Source organism: Corapipo altera, unplaced genomic scaffold (genome assembly GCF_003945725.1).
Source record: "Corapipo altera isolate COAL_440 unplaced genomic scaffold, ASM394572v1 64, whole genome shotgun sequence".
In the NCBI taxonomy this organism is placed as follows: domain Eukaryota; kingdom Metazoa; phylum Chordata; class Aves; order Passeriformes; family Pipridae; genus Corapipo; species Corapipo altera.
The window spans coordinates 11,619,297-11,639,198 of NW_020884893.1; the positions used below are offsets into that span (position 1 = coordinate 11,619,297).

Sequence of the window (19,902 nt, forward strand, 5' to 3'; positions counted from 1 at the left end):
AGATCTGACACTTCAGAAACAATTTGGGAAGCTAACAAGCTTTAGAGAACCGTGTGGTGGAGTTTTTCTTTCTGTTTCCCACTCCCCCCCTCCCCCCGCCTCTTCCTTTTGAGTTATTAAAAAAATATTTCCCATGACACTGGCGAAGGCCAGCGAATCCATGAGTCACCAGGAACAGGGAGTCATGCACGCGCCGATCCATCACCCGTGGCCAGCACATCGCGAGGGGCCCTTCCCTGGGAGGAGCCGCCGTCGATAAGGTCCCTACAGCCGGGCAGGGCCGGCGCTTTCCTTCTCGGCTCCCTCCCAGGGGCAGGCAAGGGCGGCCGGGTTCCCCGCACACCCCTGGGATGTGTGGCTCCTTGCCGGAGCATCCGACCGCAGCCCAGTTTGTACCGAGGTTTTTTGGGGCTGTTAATTCTCAGCCCACCCTCTCTTATCCGTGTGGCGTGGGGATGTGCAGGGAGGGATTCCTCAACCTCATGTCCGATGTGGGATGGAAGAATGAACCGGGAGGTGCGGAGCAGTCCCTGCTCTGCTCACCCACACGGACACAGCACAGGAAAAGAGGGGGTTCGCCGATGCCTGGGGAAGCCCACACCTTCTCCCTGCGGTGCTGCACAGGGACACAGGGACACTCCCCTTCCCTCCCTATCCCAGGATGCCCGGAGCGCTGCCAGCGGGGAGGGCACTCCAGGGGAGCAGGGACCTGGCCCCAGCCCCGGGGTGAGCTGGTGAGGATGACTCAGCCTCTACTGGATCCAGACCCAAATCTAAGATGCAATTATGACTTATAAATATTTGTATTTTGTTTTTCTCTTTTGCAATCAACTCCTTTTCTCCAGGCTGTCCTGCAGTTGGAGTTTCCATCTCCAGCCGTGTTGGCCCCTGGCTGGAAGGCAAACACCCCCAGCACCTTCCAACACTCCCAACCAAGTCCTCGACAGAATCCCTTCTTCTTCTAAGAAGATGCCAATGTGCAAATCTAAAATTACAAACAGACACTCTCTAAACCCAGACTCTTATCTTTTGGGCTCAGATTCAGGAATGTGCCCTCACAAGACTGACATTAAACATGCAGCACTGGTGATAATGCAGTTTAGGACCATTTAAGCAACTCAGCACACCTCAACCCACCCCAGCTCAGCCATGAGGTCCTGAGCCTGATGGACACTCCCCAGCCTGCCTCACTCTGTTTGTCTTTAAACAGTCTAATTCACAATGTTTTTGAAACCCAACCAGGGATTTCAGTCTCTTTTCCGAAACTTATTTTCTTGATATGATTCTTCACTTTCAAATAGCACCAATAAACCCCCCCCTGGGGAGAGGATGGGGGTTACAGAAGCTGAAAACCAGGTACTTTCAACTTGGAAAAATGTAGCATTGAGTATTTCTGGTGGCTTGGTTACTACAGGATGTTTTGAAATGATATTTTAACAAGAAGTGAAGACGTGCTCAGGTATTTCTGTGTTTTCTTGATGACCTTTACACAAGTTTCATCAGGAACAAGAAGAATGAGAGTTACTGTGGGCAGACTCTGTCACGCTCATGAGTAAGCACGTACACGGCTCCTTCCCCCTCCAGGTGTGCAGATCCAACTGCTCCATGGGGCTCCTGAAATCCTCCTGCAAGGTAAGAGGTTGCTTGTTGGGTCCAGTATTTGATCTGAGCCCCGACCTCTCCAAAGTAACTGTGGATTTACAACAAAACATCTATTCATCTCCAGCCAGATTTATTTTTAAGCATCCCCTTGGCACGCATGAATAAGTTTTGTCTGTTGGATTCTGTTCCTGAGGCTGCACTTTGTTCACTGCAAATTCCAAATATAGCTGCAGGAATTATTACTATTAGTAATATAATGGTTGTGTTTGAGATGCTGGACAGACAGAGAGGCAACCAGGGCTCTTGCCCTGAGATTTTACGACCGTTGAGCTTTACAGCCCTGTAAATAGTGAGTGTGTGATGAGAGATGATCAGCACCACCAGCCCTGTTAGGGAAGCTGCAGTTACAAGCTCAGGAGCTGATTCACTAAGGGGGATTGACCATAATAACCCCTGTAGTATGAGCCATTTGGCAATATTTCATGGTAGGAATGTTAATTCTGGCCATTCTCTCCCACACTGAGCATCAGAGCTACAGGAGCTGAGCAGTGATGGCCAGTGTAGGATAAAAAGGGGTGGCTGAGAAGTCAGCAGGAGGACTCAGGACCTCAGTGTCCCTCAGTATGGTGACAATCTGCACAAGGTGCAAAAGGGGCCCTTAAAACCAGCCAGGAAGTGTCACTGCAGAATTTCCCGGGGGAAAGGACTGTGGGGAAACCACTGACTCGGTGACATGCAAATATTTAATAAGGAGGCTCAGAGTTCAACAGCTGTGGGCTGAAATTATCTGCATGTTCAATAAAGGCAGAACATTTCCTGTCAGGTTTCTGACTGATAAAATATGTTTCTATACAATCTGAACTGGAATAGCTCATTTGGGCAAAAATCTGACACTTTCTGTTTCTTGCCTCAGCAGAAAAGCCACACACATGATGTTAGCATCTCCCAGCATGGAAATTCTGCTTTTTGGGCAGTCTTAGTATCAAAACAGCAGTTCAGAAAAGCCTGTGGAAATTCATCCAGATGAGATTTATAGCCCTGGTTCCAACTTGATTTGGTAGCAGAGCAGTGGAGGGGTGGCTGGCTAGTGCAGAGCTCAGGTAGCCACATCCAGGTGACCCTGCCCCGGGGCTGTGATGTTCCCTCCCTGCCAGCACCCGCTGCTCCCTGGCTCACCTACAGCCTGAGCAAGCGGAGCTGCAGCAGACACGAGGGTGTTTCCCCTTAATCATCCAGTCTTGGTCCTTTGAGCAAGGGATGGGCTGAGGAGGCCAAAGTCTGAAAACCCTATGACGCTGGGATCCGTGCTCAGTTTAAAAAGAGTTGAATGGGGGGAGGCAGGGAGTGGAAATGTTTGCAGCTTCTCCTCTTCTCTCAAAAGCTGCTCCTCCTGGGATTCCCTTCACCACAGAGGCCTGACACTGGGGGACATCTGCTTCAGCCACCAAAGGAGCCACTGCAGCATCACAAGTAGCTTCTCCATGGGTACCACAGCCACGAGGACCCTCTCAAACCCCCGAAGCTGCGGTCCAGGCCTTTGGCTACAGCGTGGGCACTGCGACAGGCAGGACCTGCCCTTGGGGAGCTGGAGGGATGTGACCCACAAGCCCCATGCCAACATCACAGCCTCTGCCTGGGCTGCCAGAGTGGAGGCACAAAAAACAGCAGGAAGTGTCTGGAGCTGGTTCCCAGAGCGGTGGGAGCAGCTTTGCCTGTGAGAGCTCGCCGGTGCCTGTCGTACTCTGGACTTTGGCTCTTGACAAGGTGAATTTGTAAGCTTGGCATGGCTTTTGCAGAAGCAGCAGCCAAAGGGAAGGAAGGCAGCAGGAACAAGCCTTGGAGCCCAGGACACCTGGTTTGTAGCTTGGGCAGGATATGGGTCAGTGCTGATGCCTTCCATGGCCCCAGTCCATGAACTGGGACTGGCTGAACTTGATGCTTACGGAGGTGCAGCTCAGAGGCTGAGACAGCCTCTGGCAAGGAACACAGGGATGTCCAGAGAGCAGGTTCCACAAAAAAGGAATGCTGTGTAAGTAGGACTTCCAGTAGAGCACAGTCTAGGCACAGAGCTCCTTGCCTGGAGCCGCAGATAGGAAGAAGTGAGAGCCCTTCAACCCCTCCACTCACAGCATCGCCCATTTGGGAGCCAAGCTCTTCACATGCACCAAGTGACATCAGCCAGGCAACAGGTGTTTTTAAAAAGCAGAGCAATGTGGCCCAAAGCAGGTTTACCTTGTACCCACCAGCCAGAAAGGCTGGACTGAAGCCTTGGAGGAACCTGTGTCAGCCCCTCTGCTCCAACCACCCGCTCCACATCGCTGCGATCCTCGGTGGGACTGCGGTGTCCCAGGGCATGGCTGCTCACACCTCCTCCAAGCAGGGTGCAAGGGGCATCAAAGCCACACTGGGGCTTCCAGGCACTAAATGAAAACAGGGAAGCTGGGAGGAGGGAAGTGAGCATTGCCCGGGGTTTGGGATTGCACAAGACAAATGTGTGTGTGCTGGTGAGGAGCAGGATGTGAGCGGTGGTGTGGAGCATGCACAGCACCACACCACTCACCCATCACGAGCTCAGGAGCGTGGTCCTGATGGGTTTGGCTCCTTGTGGCTCAGGGGCAGCCAGATGTGCATGGCACAGCTCCCTGGCAGGGAACTGTGCTGCCCCAGCAGTTACATCTGCTGGCTGAAAGGTTACAAGGGGACACCTTTCTCCATCCTGGATGTTCCTCCACTTGTTCCTTCTTTCCATCAGTCCATGTAACAGCAGGTTATACCCACTGTCACTGGCAGGTAAAATCTGGCTACAAGGACAGAATAACTGCAGTGGACATGAGTCTACAGGGTGGAAGAACACGAGGGGTCATGAGAGTGACTTAGGGTGACAGAAAAAAATTGAGAAGAATCAACATGAAAGGGGAAAATCAGCTGAATTTCAAGGGAGAAGCAGGAAGCCAAGTTCATTGCCCCACAGTTGCCAGCCCCAAGCAAGAGACATTTTGAGCAGCTACTGCATGCTGGCCCAGGCACCAAAAGCCAGAAAACACCCCCAACAAACCACTGCTCAAAAGCCACAAACTACCAGAGGAGAAGAGCTGGACCTTGGACCTGCAGTGAGCACCAGCTGGAGAGGGAATGCAAACACTGATTACAGCCCATGTCTGCAGCCAGAGAGGAAGGGAACGCTCCCCAAACAAATCATCCCTTCTGGTTGCATGAGGAAGAGAAGGAGGGTCAGGTCCCTTCCCAGTGTCAAAGCCAGCAATCAAGTTAATCATCGAACATGCAACCGTGCTCAGTACTCCAGCACTCTCCATTCATCATCCCATTTTCTCACTGCAGTCAATCTCTCATGCCTCATGAGATTAATAAACAAACAACTAAATCAATACAGTCATCTCAACCCCTGCAGGCCACAGGCTCTGAACAACATAACTTCTGCCTGAAAGAAGTATCAGTGTGGAAGAGACGCTCCCAAGAGAATTCCAGCACCCCAGCTCTCAGCTGTCCAAAAATGAACACACGCACACTGGGGAATGGTTCAGCAGTGCCCTGGGAAACAGAGATATTGAGCAGGTCCTCCCCTCCTACAGCTTCCTTATCATCTCCTCAAGCATCATCAGATTGCTCGACTCTCCCTAAATTCAGGCACTGAAGGAGTATTTTCATTCTTCATGACAGGCTGGGAAATAATCTGAGCTTATTGACTCAACAAGGGGGCTGCTCTGCAAACATCAATCCTCTGACGGGGCTGATGGCCTCGGGCTCCTCAGTCCTGTGGGCAGAGAACCTCACCAGAATCTCTCTGGAGCAGAGAAAAGCATGTGTATGAGAATGAAAGTAAATTAGGTCTGAACAAGATTAACAGGGATTTAATTGAACTATGTGAACTGGAACTCCAGTCACGAGCTGCTTATTAGCCCGTCTCAAGGGATTGTGCTGCTGGCACTGGAGGAGCACAAGGATGCATTGTGAGCAGGACAGCGCCAGGGGCACGATGGCCCTCGAGGGGAGCGCGGCCAGAGAGGCTGAGCTGCCCCACTGTGACCAAAAATGAAGGAACTCTCAACTCCCAGCCATGTTTCTTCAGAGCTGAGGCTTGGCCTGCTGAGGGACAGGAACTCCGTGACACACACTGGCAGGGGAAGGCCAGCTCCTGGCTCTGGGTGGCAGAGCAAGGTGTGGCTCTCTGCTGGCAGGTATCTGGAGACAGACCTTTGAAAACCTCCCCTTCAATAAAATTGACTTAATGAGGTCTTCAGCTCCCTTTGGGATGTTAATTACAAAACAGCCCGGAGAAAAGTGCTTGGGAATTAAAGGAGTCACCACACTAGTCCTTCCCTCTGTTTTGGTTCTCTGGTGAGAGAACCAACAGACGTTCACCAGAGCTTGGCCACCACACCAGTCTCACTGCAGCCAAGAGCCACCAGACAGCTCCACGCTCCAGCCATGGAAACCTGAGCTCCAGCCACACACCGATGGGCTCCCGAAAATCCCTATTAACAGCCTACTGAATCCCCACCTAATCCCCTGCTTGCACTGTTAACAAATGATGCCTTTATTATGGCTACCTTCACGGGGGCTCTCGGAGCCAAAATCTCTCAAGAGAGGCAAACTGATGTAGTCGCTGCACCGTTTCCTCCTCCCTGCCAGGAAGGTGGAGCTGTACTGGGAGATGGTTCACTACTTCCAAGTCAAACACAGATACAGATGCACACATGCCTGACAGTATTAACTAACCAATTTCTCACAGATTAAAGGATCTAAAAGGATTTCCCTTAATGGATCATTTTAATGAATAGGTTATTTATGTCCCTCTGTTCCTATAGTCTGGGACTTCTGGCAGCTTTCACAGTGAAATGTGAGGGAAGCACAACTTTAAAAACAGATTTCTTTTTAAACAAAGATTCTGATTACATTTATTACACATTTCAAGAGAAACTAAGATACATGGGATATTGGTAATCTCTACATACTCTAAGTTCAGTAAACAAGCACATTCAAATAGGTATAAAGCTGTTAGGAACAGACTGGGGATTTTATCTTAATCCCTCTTCCCCCCAACAAAACCAACCCCAACATCCATGATTTCTACTGAGCAATGAGTGAGCCAGCCTGCAGATAGCTGGATGTAGACATTGATGTAGTAGCTGCTATTTCAGGTAACAGCCACACAGTCCCCACTGCTAACTGGTCCTGAGCTGTGGAAGTGCTTCAGTATTTCGGATAAGGTGTGTGCTGCTCTTTCAATGACTCCATTAAAGCACTAACTCTCTGCTTTAGGCAACCTGCAGAAAGCTGGAGTTTAGATAAAACCATCCTCATGTATTAAAATGGAAGGAGGGATCTGCAGTACCTACCCAGGGCAGTAGCAATGATTTTCTCCCTCCTGCAGATCAGAGATAGAGCACAGGTCCGTCATGGAAACTCACAGCAAACATTGTCCTTTGTTATTTGCGTGGGAAATTTTTGTAATATTTCTTTGTACTGAGAACTCAAAGCAACTTTAGAGTGCTTGTGTCTCCTATGCTTTGTTCTGTTCACTGGGTATTGAGCCTTCATGTAGTTCAAGAAAAAAATGCAGAATTTAAAGCAGAACTCTGAGCTGGATTTTAAGCAGTGCAACTTGGTGTCAGCATTCTGGTCAAGAGCCTGGAGCAGGGAAGCAATGAGAGGTCAGAATCACACTGGTACTGGGATCTATCTGTCCCCCCACCAAAAGCAAGAGTGAGCAGAGAATGTGGCTGTTCTCAACACTGATGGTTTCTGTAGGTGGGTTGTTCAGCTCCTGTTCAAGAACACACATCTGGGCTCACAGGGCATTTGTGGCTCGAGGATGGGAGTCTGGGTATGCAAAACGGATTGCAGACTTGCAGCCCTGCCAGAGAGAACCCTTCCTTCAAAGCCGCTCTGAACCCTGGGTGCGCCTCAGAGAGCAGGTTCTCCTCCCATTGACTCATTCCTGATCAAACAAACCAAGATGTGAGCTGGCATCAGGAAGCTCGAGCTGCCCCACGGAGACTCCGTGGCTACATCACCCCCTATCTCCTTCCACTCCTTCCAGTCCTGTCTCGCCGTATTCAAATCTCAGACCAGATTGTCCCTGGGCCTGGAGAGGCAGAGCCCGAAGGAACAGAGTGTCTGTGTCTCTTGCCATACAACCCTGCTGCACAGCCAGCCTGCCACCCCTTGGATCTTAAAATACCACACCTCCCCAGGCTGAGAACATATCTACCCTCAGGAAGAATTCAGCCAGAGGAGATGGAGCAGACTGGAGCAGGGAAGGCTGGGAGGGGGTTTGCAAATGCAAGGAACCCCAGCTGTGTTGAAACAGGGCCCATGGTGAGGGCTCAGCCAGGTGGCAGGAGGGTTTATCCACAGCACAGCGAGGCAGTGCAGGCTGATGCACCACCAGTGCAGCATTCCCAGACTCCCACCTCAGCAGCTTTCCTCCAAAATGCAGTACCTGGTCTTCCCAAGTTTCCAAGAACAACCCCACTAGCACAGGCATTAAATTCTGCACCTTCCAGAATCAAATTGTTCCCCGATTCTTGTAGTCATCACAATCCCCACCACAGCCTCAATTCCCTGAAATGTACCTGCTTTCAAAGGTGGGAATAGAAAGGAAGAGTGCATGGGTGGGGAGTAAGACAGAGGTAGCGACGCTGGGGAAATGAAAGCTTTCATCTCCAGCAGTCTGGAATCCAGTGAGTTATTACCTAAAGAATTAAAGAATATGACAAAGACATTATGATTAAGCCATAAAATGCAGCTATGTATTTCAGACTAGATGACAACAGAGATGAATACAAAACTGTGTAGTGTGGTATCCTTGATCCATTTGATCCCTCTGGCTTCAAAAAACACAACACAAACTGGTATCCAAAGCAGCAAACCCATGCTCCACCTTCCACAGGGACTTGGTTACAAATCCCAGCCAGCATCGAGGGGCCTCTCTACCCATGAGAACTGACAGAAGTCACTTTAATGGTGACTGACACATCAGTCATGTCAAATGAAATACTGGATATGTGAAGTTCTCTTTGCTTGCAAGAAATCTACGGCAGAATCCCTCCCCTTCCATTCTTGTAAGTTCCTTCTCCCTCGTCCCTGAAAGGTAAAACATGGCAATGCCAGAAAACCATTTAACAGAGTTAGTTAGTTGCCTTTGATGTTGTCTCTGAGGAAGCATGATTACAAGTGATTATTTGGTCTTTTGAGGCTCATCAGTCATGCCTTTATCGTTTCTTTTTGGTTTCCTTCTTGGGTTTCTTGCTTATCTGTGGAGCAGTTGCCTTTGGCTTCTTCACTGTCTCTGAATTCTTAGGCTCAAAACTGTCCGAGTCCTACAAGAATCAATTAAGAAACAGTCAGTAACTTTTCTTTTACCTTTGCTGACAGCTTGCTTTGGGGATGTGAGTATCAGCCAGAGGAAACAAGTGCTGGGTATCTCTGTTGGAACACTTTGATATCAAACTGAGGCCATGTTTAATGAGCCTCAAGCAGCACCATCTCTGCTCCTTCTGCATGTGCTTTTTGATGAGTGTGAGTTTATGCACAGAAAAAGCTTGTTACTAGAGATGCCATTAAAAGCTTAAGTGTCTAAAACAGGCTTTGGAGAAGAAAAACAAACCCAGCTTTGAAGACAAGAAGAAAATCAACACTAAGTGAAAACTATTTGAATTAGGAAAAGATAATATATAATCATCAGGGTGCATGGAAACATTCAGCAGGTATTTCTGCCAAACATTAATTGTTATCATGTGCAAGACAAAAAATATTCCCTGAAACAGCAGTACAAACAGAAAGTTCAGAGCCTTTAAACCAAGCCTAAAATCCAGGGAGGGAATTGCAGGCAAATCTTTCTTCACCTGGACTAACAAAATGCTTAGATATGTTGCTTGTTTCCTTCAGGGAAGATGAGAGATAACATTGCAGCCATGGGAAATAAAGTCTAGTTATCTTGTGAAAACACGAGGGAACAGCGCCAGTCTCCTCTGAGAAAGCACACACATGCAGATTGCCTCCTTTCATTAAATGCATTTGAGTATAAATATTGCTTTAGCATCTTGGTTTCTCTCAGCCTGAGTGTGCCAACTGGAAAAGGACACACAAAAAATGGCTGAGCAAGACGTGCTGGTTTCAAGCTTCCAAGCCAGTGCTGCAGATAATGGAGGGGGAGGCAGCATCTGACAGTATCCTTTTAATCAAAGAGCTTGGTTCAAACGTCTCTCAGGTTCCTGGGCTATTACAGTTCACATCTGTGTGGCTTTCCAAGGAAGGAGGCTTGGCTGGCTTTCCAAAGGCCGTGATGGGTGCACAGGGACCGGCAGGCTCAGAGAGATGGAGCAACACGAGGGTATTACTCAGGGATGCAGAGTGCTGCTGCCATAAACTGAACACTGCTGCCTTCTAATGTCCAAACCAGGGTAGACTTCAAAGTCTGAGGCCTCCAAGACAGAGAAGCTCTTCAGTATCCTACCCACACTCAAGCATCATTCCCAGGACCTGGAGGGGTAGCCTCTGGTGTTTATGGCCTTGTGAACCAGTCATGTAGACAGCAGATCAGGAGGAGAGTACACACATGGAGAAAATAAAAAGTAGAATATGCAAACATCAAGGCATGCTTGCAAAAGTAAGCAGTAAAAGCTTACTTGAGCTTTACTGTTTTAACTGGGAGTTTCCCACTCCAAACCAAAGCTCTCGCTCTTTTCAGCTTTCAAAAATGGGGTTAATTGGTATTTCTCAAACATTTACTGGGGAAACCAGAGACTCTGACAGACAGACACCGGTGGCTGCAGGGTAACAGTGCAAAGGTTGGACTCAATAATTTTGGAGGTCTTTTCCAACCTTAATGATTCTAAGACTTGCAATGCCACTGCATTGTGTGTAGCAACCACCACTTCATCTCCCTGCCAGGAGCTGCAGCTCCTGCAGCAGGAGGAGCAGGAGGGAGCATGACCCATGCCAGGACAGTGTCACATCACACCTGCAGCTGAAGGTGAAGAAGTTGGGTCATGAACCACATCCTTCACACTGTACCTCACCCTGGGGCATTCCCTTTACAGACTGTAAATTTCCACACTTCCTCTGCACAGGAGGGAGCAAACGTGGCAATAAAGATAAGCTGAAAACACAACTCCCCATGCTGAGTTGTTACTGAAAATGCATCATACACCTTTAGACAAAATCTGTACCAAAGCAACAAACTTGCAGCCTGACCAGCACTGAAAGACCTGTGCCCAGCACTCAGCATTGCCAAACACACAGAGGTCTTTCATCAGAAAAGCAGGATGCAGGACATCCCTCAGTCCAGAGGAACCAGAGTCCTGCAGCTCACCTCAACCTTTCACTTCCACCTCCTGCTGTGCCAGCTGCACCAAAGGACCCTCCAGCACCGCACAGGGTGTCAGGACTGAAAACTGCCCTCCTCACATTAGGATATACTACACACTTCATCTGCATCTTGTTTCCAAAAATCACACACACACTAGTGCCCAGAGCCACTTCCTGAAAAGCAGACCCTGCCTGGCAATTAATGAAGCAAATCAGTAGCAGGATGACAATATGGGGTTGGGACAAAGCCCTCTCATGCAGCCAGGAACAGCACATACATTTAACACCTTGCCAGTGCTTCAGGTTGTTTTTTCCAGTGGTATTCAGAGAGACCCTGGCTCAGGTGTTTGTTCCTGGCTTTCCTATCTGGTGGTAAATCAAAAGACAAAAGCTGGAGGTGGGAAAGCTTGAGGGAAGGAAAGAGAGTGAACAATGAAACTGTCACCAATCCCAGACTGCTGTGCCTCCATTAGCTACTCGACATTCCCTCCCATCCTGTTTTCTCTGACTCTGCCCAATCTATATCAATATTAAAGAGCACTGCTTACTGTCTTGTGGGCCTTGGACACTGGCAGGATTATGGCCAGCACACAGATCAGCTGGAAAATGGCTCCAAAGAAGAGTCCGTAGCGAAGCACATTCTCCATGAATGTGGGCTCAGGGATTTCAGGAGGGGAGAAATCCAACTCTGCAGCCATTGTGAGTGCACCCTTCTCCTCTACTGCTCTCAAGAAGACTGGATACTGCAAAGGGGAAAAACCAGAGCAATTATTTGCATCAGGCTTTCTGCTACTCACTTTCCATTACCCCAAAATGACAGACTCCCCCATGCAGGTGTTTTGAAGATACTCTCGATCTACAGAAGCAATAGCAAAGAGGAAAATGAAAGCTGCATTTAATTTGGATGTTTGTCTTTTATCACCTGACTACTAAAATAGTCCTCAAATGCTGGTATTAGTCCATTTGCAGGTGAGGGGCCAACAAACAAAATATTAACAATATTTATTAAGCAATAAGCTTAATAAGCAAAAACATACTTCTCCCTGAAGTCAATCATGCATGCAAGGTGATTATTAATAGTTTTCACTTACACTGTCTATGTGATCACAGCCTTGTTTTAGATGCTGTACAAACCACAGAACAAGAACTTAACCAAGAACTTAAACAAACCACAGAAGTAGAGCCGATGAAGGCAGAGGAATGAGTTATGTGTACAAATTTAAGCGTGGCTTTAGTGGCTGGTTACACAAAGCCCCACATACCTTGCAACAGTCACACAGGTAGTTTGTGGCAGAGTTAAATATTGATCTCTTGGGTCCCAAGTTTCTCAGCCTCAAGACCATCCTTTCTTTCTCCCTTTATCTTTTGCTAATGGAGTTGTCAATTCATTTTATGAATGACTAATGGCTTTCCACAAAAGGGAGAGCTCTCCTGCCAGAACTGCTGGAGTATGCCACGGGAAGTCCCCAAAGGGAAATCCAATTAGTCTGAGATGCCATCACACTCAGCTGTGATTACTGCCCTCCTCAGTTCTCCTGACCTGTATGATCCCAATGTGTCACTGAATCAGCACTGCTTACTGATACACTACAATTCTCTGTATCACTAAAGCTTGGCTGAGAGATATGCTGCACACATGCTTCAGTTGAATCTGCCTCCTAGAAATTATGTCCAAAGCAGGCCCTGCATTTCTCAGGCTGGGAGGAGGTTGCTACGATCTGCAGATGTGACACAGTCAAGAAAGAGACTCAGTTTAAGAGTATAATCAGAGCAAAGTTACAGTTCGTAAATTTGAGATTCAATCAACAACTCAATGCCATTACATAACAGGCAAATATCACTTGAGGACACACTAAAAGGAGTGGTACATAAATTACAAGAAATAATTATTTTGTTTTAATTCATTTGAAGTATGGAATCAAGACAGGAAAACATTCCCAACTGCACAGACTGGCAGCCACTGGAATAGAAAGACTGTGGAGTCCCTGCTCCTGGTGATTCAGAAGAGCAGCTCAGATAAGCACTGGCCTGGGATGGGGTGTGGGTATGTATAATCCTGCATTTCAACCAGGAAATAAGAATAGGTGAACTCCCACGATCCCTTCCAGGTCTGTACTTCAGTGAAAGAAAATGTTTCAAATTCTGACTAAAACTCAGTCAGCAAGGGCCGTGTGGGAGCTGTACATGGAGGCAGAACACACGCTGCCCTCGCAGGCTCAGCCAGTCCCAACCACACCCAAAGGCTGCACAGCAGCGTGAACAAACACTTCAGGACATGGGTACATCCCCAACTGCTTTTACCTTTAAGACACTCTCTCCCCCCAGTCTGTAAGGCAGCAGCTCCTAAGTAAGAAACAGAATCACTGGAACTTCACCCCTGAGCTGCCTTTATCTCATCCTCATTTATCGGGATATCTTTTGTAAACACAATTCCAGCCCATCCCTGTCCTCAAACACAGCAGGAAGGGATGTTGCCTCATTCCTCACCTGGAGTTTTCTCAGGACAAACGCCTACTGATAATCCTGACTCACACACCTGGAACACCACACAGAGAGATAAACCAGAAAATGAAATCAATACAGTAAAAACAAAAATTCTCCATCCTCATCTTCCTCCTTTCCCCTTTCCTACCTCACCTCCCTTGAGGGAATTAGTAATTCTCTGACAAATCCCAGGTGACATGACCAGCATCAAGGGCTCTCAGGCAGGCTGGTAGCAGCTGCCACCCCCATTTTAAGCAGTACCCCATGAAATACTCTCAAAGACCTGACCTCATGTTCCACCTGGTCACAGCAGAGCTGTGCAGGCACCCCACACTCGGACCATTCATTCTCCTGCCATCAGTGGAGCTGAACTAACATCACCAATACTCCTTCCTGTTTTAAAGAACTCCTGTGGTTCATGCAGTGCCCAAAGCTGCACACGCAGGGAGTTTGAACTCCCCCAAATGGGCAGCCCAGAGCTGATCTCTGGGTGCTGGGGCTCAGCACCAGGCACGTGCCTTCTGCACCCAACACAGAACCTGAATAGGGAGTTCCCTTACCCAGAGCATCACCTCCTGACACTCTGCCTTGCACCTAAGCCAACAGGTCCCCAGATGACTGAGTCTTCTTCCCCGTTCCCGAGAAGCTCAGTTTTACCACTTCTTCCTTGGCTAACATCTCTTCTCCTCCACAGGTTATCAACTGCCTTTTTCCTCAGACCACTTCACCACGGCTGCACTTACTAATTCTTCTTAAATTGCATTTAAAGATCAATACTCCCATTTTAAACCCTGAGAGGAGGCTTTCCCCAACCCCTCCAACTTATTTATTTGGTCTAACACCCACTGAGTAAGCTGAAGGAGTGGGAAAATATCTCCTCTCCCCATAAGCCTGCCCATCTCACTGGAACATAACATCAGAAATTGGTCACAAACAGTTGCAACTGCACTACAGGAATTTCTATTGACTATATGTTTAAAAACATCCAGTCTTGCTCCTACTCCATCAGGGTTTTACAGCAAGCCAGCTGCCCCCACGCAGCAGGACTTGGTCCTGTAGCAAAGCCAGAGCTGGGCCACAGACCCAGGCAGGGGCTCCTCGGGGCTGCAGCTCCTGCTTTTGCCAGTGGCAGCACTGAAGGGGATGGGGCTGTTCCCCATGGAGCAGGATCAGGCCCTGTGATGAACATCCGTGTGTTTCCAGGGTCAGGGCCGTGCAGCAGCCACCTCAGTACAGCCAGACACAAACCTTTCTTCTTGCTGTGACTCCCAGCTGGCACCTCCAAGACCTGCTACTACACAAATAATTAGCGATGGCCAAAGCCATAGGAACAGCTCAAGTAATATGTATTAGCTTTCTCTTGGGGTGGAAATAAAGAGCAACGTCCCTGCAGAACACGAAAGCTTCTGTCAGAGAGTGAGGCAAAAAAGCTCAGGTTGGATATTTTAAAACGGCTTAGCAGGTGTTGGGATGGAGCCCGAGCAATTCCTACGGGGATCTGCGTGTGCTCCACACGGCTGACAGCGCGGCCTGGAAGGATATCCCAGGACAAGCAGGCGATCCCAGGATAACCAGGATGTCCCAGCCTGTGGGATAACGGGCCGGGGCTGTCCGGGAGAAGCAGCCGTGCGGCCCCAGAGCGGGGACACCCTGCGTGGTGCTCCTGCTCCTCCTCCTCCCCCCTGCCCAGGGACCAGCTCCCCGCGGGGCCGCCCGGCCGGACCAGCGAGGCCCCGGGGGTCTCCCCCCGCCTGCCCGGGGCCGATGCCGGAGCTCCGCCGCCCCCTCCCCGCAGCGCCGGGACCCGCGGCCGCCCCTCCTGGCCCCGCTCACCGCCCGCTCGGCTCGCCCGGCCCGCACCGCCCCGGAACTGCTCCCGCCCCCTGGAAGTGCTTCCCGCCCCGTCCCTGGCAACCGTCCCTAGCAACCATCCCTAGCAACCATCCCTGGCGACAGCCCCAGCAGCCGCCCCCGGGGCGGCCCGAGCGGGACCGGGGCCCGCGGGGTCCGAAGAGCCCTGAGCCCGCTCGGCCTCGCGAGCCCCGGGCCCGTCTCGGCTGCAGGAGCCGCGGGAGCCGCGGCCCCCGGCGGGTCACAGGGCCAGCCCGGCTGGAAAAGCCCTCTGGGATCGCCGAGTCCAGCCCATGACCCAACACCACCTTGTCAACCAGCCCATGGCACTGATGCCACATCCAGTCTTTCCTAAAACACCTCCAGGGACGGTGACTCCACCGCCTCCCTGGGCAGCCCATTCCAATGTGTGATCACCCTTTTGTGAAGAGATTCTTCCTAAGGTCCAACCCAAATCTCCCCTGGCGCCTTTACACCTCAGGGTTAATGTACTCACCCCCTAAATCCGTGTGAGTGTTTTAATCCCGCCATCAATAACGTGGCTTTTCAGGCCTGGCAGGTTTCTCTTTATCCACAAGGTTTTCATCTGCTCCCTTGACGTGCTCTGGCAGCAACAATTAAGATGTGCTTCTGGCTTTGCTCTTGCCAGGGATTTTGTTTTTAATGCCCCGTCCAGTATCCAGCTCTGAACCGGAGATGCCTTGATAAGATGACCTACAAAGGGAAAAATGGCTTGGGTTCTGTTTTCTCATTTGTGGTATTTAAAGAATCTGATTTGTTTTGCCGTTTTTCTAACCCTAAACTATCAGATGTGCCAGGTTGGTTTTGCTGCAGAACTTGATTACCAGACAGCCTAAATACTTTAGTGAAAACCTAATCAGTTATTTATCTACTGGTGAATAAGGTATGGCATTTGTAATAAAAGGATATTCTAAGCTGTTACCAAGCATTTGAATTAAATGGGTATTAATGAAAACAATTTCAAAGGTTTTCAGCAATTGGATCAGGAATCTTTCATGTTTTTTAGTGCAGAAGACTTTACAGACCACTGGAAGATTCACATGGCTGTGAGTGGCAGAGGCCAGAGATACTGGGACACAGAACCTCTTCTGGAATAAAAATACTAAAAAAAAAAATTACTCTTGAATAGCTCTTTCCCTGCCTCTAGTGAGTGGCTAAGGGATAACCCCAGAGCTCAGGAAAGCAGCTAAAATTCTGCCCTTTCAGCTTCCAAACACTATTTAGGATTAAAAAAACGCTGCAGAGGGAGAAGTAATTCTTGAAATTGTCAGGAGGGATCCTATCAGCATGGATTAAAGACAGATTAAATTCTTCCCAATACTACCAGTACACTGAATGGGGTGGTGCTGCTGTCAGCACACACCTTCTCACGGGCTCTGATCTTTGCAGTTCAAAGTTTGCAAGCAAAGGGGAAAATACACTGATGGATGGAAACCAGTGCTGTACATTTGATTCCTTTTCTCCTCTCCTCAGCAGAAATGGCACTACTTACTCCAGGTAGAAATAGGCAGGTGAAATGTGCAGCTTTTATGTAGCTCCTGCCCATTCTGTGCCCCTCTGTCCTGGCCCCGAGGCCGTCAAAGCCTCCACGGCCAGGTCAGGAGTGCCCCAGCCCGGGAGCCACAAGCAGGTGGTGCCATCAGCCCACTGCGGCTCTGTGCCTTCCAACAGCACCACACTGACCCACGCCTTGCACCTGACTGTGAAACTACACAAAAGGAAGCTATTTATAAAAAAAAAGGGAAGATTTTTCCAAAGTCTATGAGATGCGAGTGGGTTTCAAAGATAAAGTTGATTCAACAAGTGGACAAGTTTGTCAGCGCTCGGTTCTAAGTAGAGACAGAGCTCAGGCAAGAAGTCTTTCTCCAAATCCAAATAATCCTTGGCTTTTTTAGTCCTTTCTATGTTTCTTCTTTGGTTTGCATTGCAGTATTTCCTGCATGTCTTTGCAGTGAGGCTTCTTTATTACCACTCACTGTACGTGTGCCAGATCCTTGTGCACCAAGGTCTTGTCATCCTCAGGATGCACACTGGTATTCAGCCAGGAAAAAAATTACTTACAATGGCTTTCGTTTTTCAGCCCTTATTGGAAACACAGTCTTCCTCATTCCCTCTCCATAAACCACATTTTACTTTCTTGGTGCCAGTAACATCTCACTTAAATTCTGGTTTTTATCAGAAGCTTTAGGAGGGGTTGAAGCTGCCTCTCCCTGTTCATTGATTCTGGCTGTAATGTGCTGTGCAGCCTTCTAGTGAAGGCTCCTTTCCAAACTGAAATGGGAGTGGTGAAACCAAAGACAAGCTCCTTAATTACTGAGATTCAATGCTGGCATCTCAGCCCTGTCTGTCTGCTGGGGTTGGAAGAAGAAGGAGATGGTATTTAGAGAGCCAGAAATTCAGGAACTAGTAATTCTCAAGCCTAGAGCTGAGTGTAACTTGCTGATGCCTGGCTGAAACTCTTGGCAGTTCACTTGGGCGATGCTGAAATGCTCCAGCAGCTCTGCTGGGGAATAAACAGAGCCAGACAGGTACAGGCTCTATAAATGGATCCCACCTGCAGAGCCCATCGGGCCTCCTGACACACGCACATCTCGCAGGCTGCTGCCATTTGCTCTATTGTACAGTCTCAGGGATAGTTAATGTTTGAAGATTAAATAGGCTTTTCAAGCAGGCTTTTTAACACCACGAGACAGTCCTTTCCAACAGCACTTCTTGCACATTTTGAATTTCTGATTTATTTTGTCTGTTTTTAATCTGATCCCTTGCTTCAGTCTCATTCGCAGAGTGCAAACTATGCTCTCATCCAGAGGGACTCCTTCCTTGGGATTATTTTGATAAATGTTTGTAGTTGGCTTCCTACCAATTTGAATTCCTAAAGGGAAAATTCTCCCCAGGAAATCTATTGATGTTCAAAGGATGGAGTCTGAAGGATCTGAAGATCCACATCTTAGCACTTTATCCTTCCAAGGATGAGAAACCAAGATTTTCTAATGGCAAGTCTCACCACACCTGCTGGGTATAAGTTTTGAGTTTTCCTTAGAAGGAACTGGCCACACAGGCTGAATCTTGTCTTTCTGATCTCATTTTTGTTTGCTTGCCTTCACACAATGACTGTGTTTTTGCAAAGAACTTGGGAATGAAAGTAATGAAAGTTACTGAGCACAGCAGTAATGGACAATCTAATTAAATGACTGATGATCAACTTACTTGTTATGTGCCTTAGTTTTGCTACTTGGAATAAGATATTTGAACTAAAATGGGTCCCATCCTACCTCTGTGATGGCAAACCTAGGCAAAACCCCATAATTTTAGTCTTAGGCAGTTCTGTTTAACTTACCATTATGGCATTTGCAGTAAGTTAGGCAACACCACATCTCTCAAATGAAAGAAAACGAAAGGAAGCAGCTGTATGTGGCTCTCTCAGGAGTGCTGGAGGCTGGAGAAACTAGGGACAAACAGCTACCATCTGTGCCATTTTGGAAGAGTGCAGAACAGCTTTTGAGTGCTGAGAATATGGGATTTTTTTTTTTGCCATTTGATGAGTTACTTCTGACTGTCATTAGTTTCAAGCCCACAAGGTGAGCAGGACCTTTTCACATGCTGCTCAGCTTATCTGAAGCTGTATGTTGTGCACCCGGAATAGACAGGGGTGATTTTTTAAAGCATGGCATGGAAACAGGGGGAGGTAAAGCTGAGAGGAAATCAATACCTGGGAAATTGCTTCAGGATCCTAACTCTGTCCTTTGTCAGTGAAGGATTGGCACTGAAATAAAAGCAACTGGCATGTGCTTCACCCAAGGACCCTAGGGAGGGTAGGTCTGCTTGGATGTGACTCCGAAATCCAGCTGTTCCACCTACAGTAGATACCTGTGGCAGCTCGTACCTGGCTGTAGATTCCACCAAGCTTGCACTGGTGTAGGCTCAGGTTTAGAGGGCAAAAAGAGAGTTACCCACTGCACACTGCTGATGTGATCTGTGGGAGATAATGAGTGTTACATACCTCTGGTTTGGGAGCCAGTGGATGCTGACAGCACTAGCTGTGGTAGGGAGGGAGGTTGGGGAAACTGGGAAAGTTCTAGGGACAAACCAAGAGATACTCTAAAGAGAAAAAGCTGTTCCTGTTGCAAAACAAGTTTCTCATCTGTTGTGCCAAATTATTATTGATACTACTCCTCAAATGAAGTTCCCATGAGGAATGCTGTCAAACAGCCAGAATGTTCAGCCTTCAAACATACTGATAGTCCCTGGGGAGCTCTGGGGCTGTGGGGAGCACAGAACTGCAGCCAGATCCCCCCTCCTGCACGTGCAGGGGACACCAGCTCTACATGTGTGACACCATCTCTACCTGTGTGCCACCAGCTCTGCCCTATTGAAAAAATGACCACGAGAGAGCTGCTACCTCAAATACACACTGCAACACAGAGGGATGCAAAGCTGGCTCCAAAGAAGTCTGCATCCTATCACAGTCCATAGCATCTTCATCCAGGGATGTTTGGAGCCAGGGCACTCGTGGTGGGGCTCGTGCTGGGGCTGAGCTGCTGGCAGCAGTGGGGATCACAGATGTTTCTGCTGCAGAAGCAGCTTCACCAGCCAGAGGGAGAGCTCATGGAG

General features: G+C 48.7%; 1 protein-coding gene across 4 annotated transcripts; it reads right to left on the reverse strand.

The window, feature by feature from the left end:
* Positions 1-6,506: 6,506 nt before the first annotated feature.
* Positions 6,507-15,849, reverse strand: MANBAL (mannosidase beta like). 4 transcript variants are annotated; one of them, XM_027646136.1, is made up of 4 exons: positions 15,253-15,297; positions 13,423-13,471; positions 11,484-11,678; positions 6,507-8,945 (listed from the first exon to the last, which is right to left on the reverse strand). In XM_027646136.1, exons 3-4 carry the CDS (start codon positions 11,631-11,633, stop codon positions 8,838-8,840), a joined length of 258 nt encoding a protein of 85 aa, XP_027501937.1. In that variant the 5' UTR covers positions 11,634-11,678; positions 13,423-13,471; positions 15,253-15,297; the 3' UTR covers positions 6,507-8,837. The 4 variants fall into 4 exon arrangements, with proteins under 4 accessions (XP_027501937.1, XP_027501936.1, XP_027501938.1 ...); XM_027646135.1 differs by lacking the exon at positions 15,253-15,297 and adding an exon at positions 14,668-14,766; XM_027646137.1 differs by lacking the exons at positions 13,423-13,471; positions 15,253-15,297 and adding an exon at positions 15,767-15,849.
* Between the last annotated feature and the right edge of the window lie 4,053 nt (positions 15,850-19,902).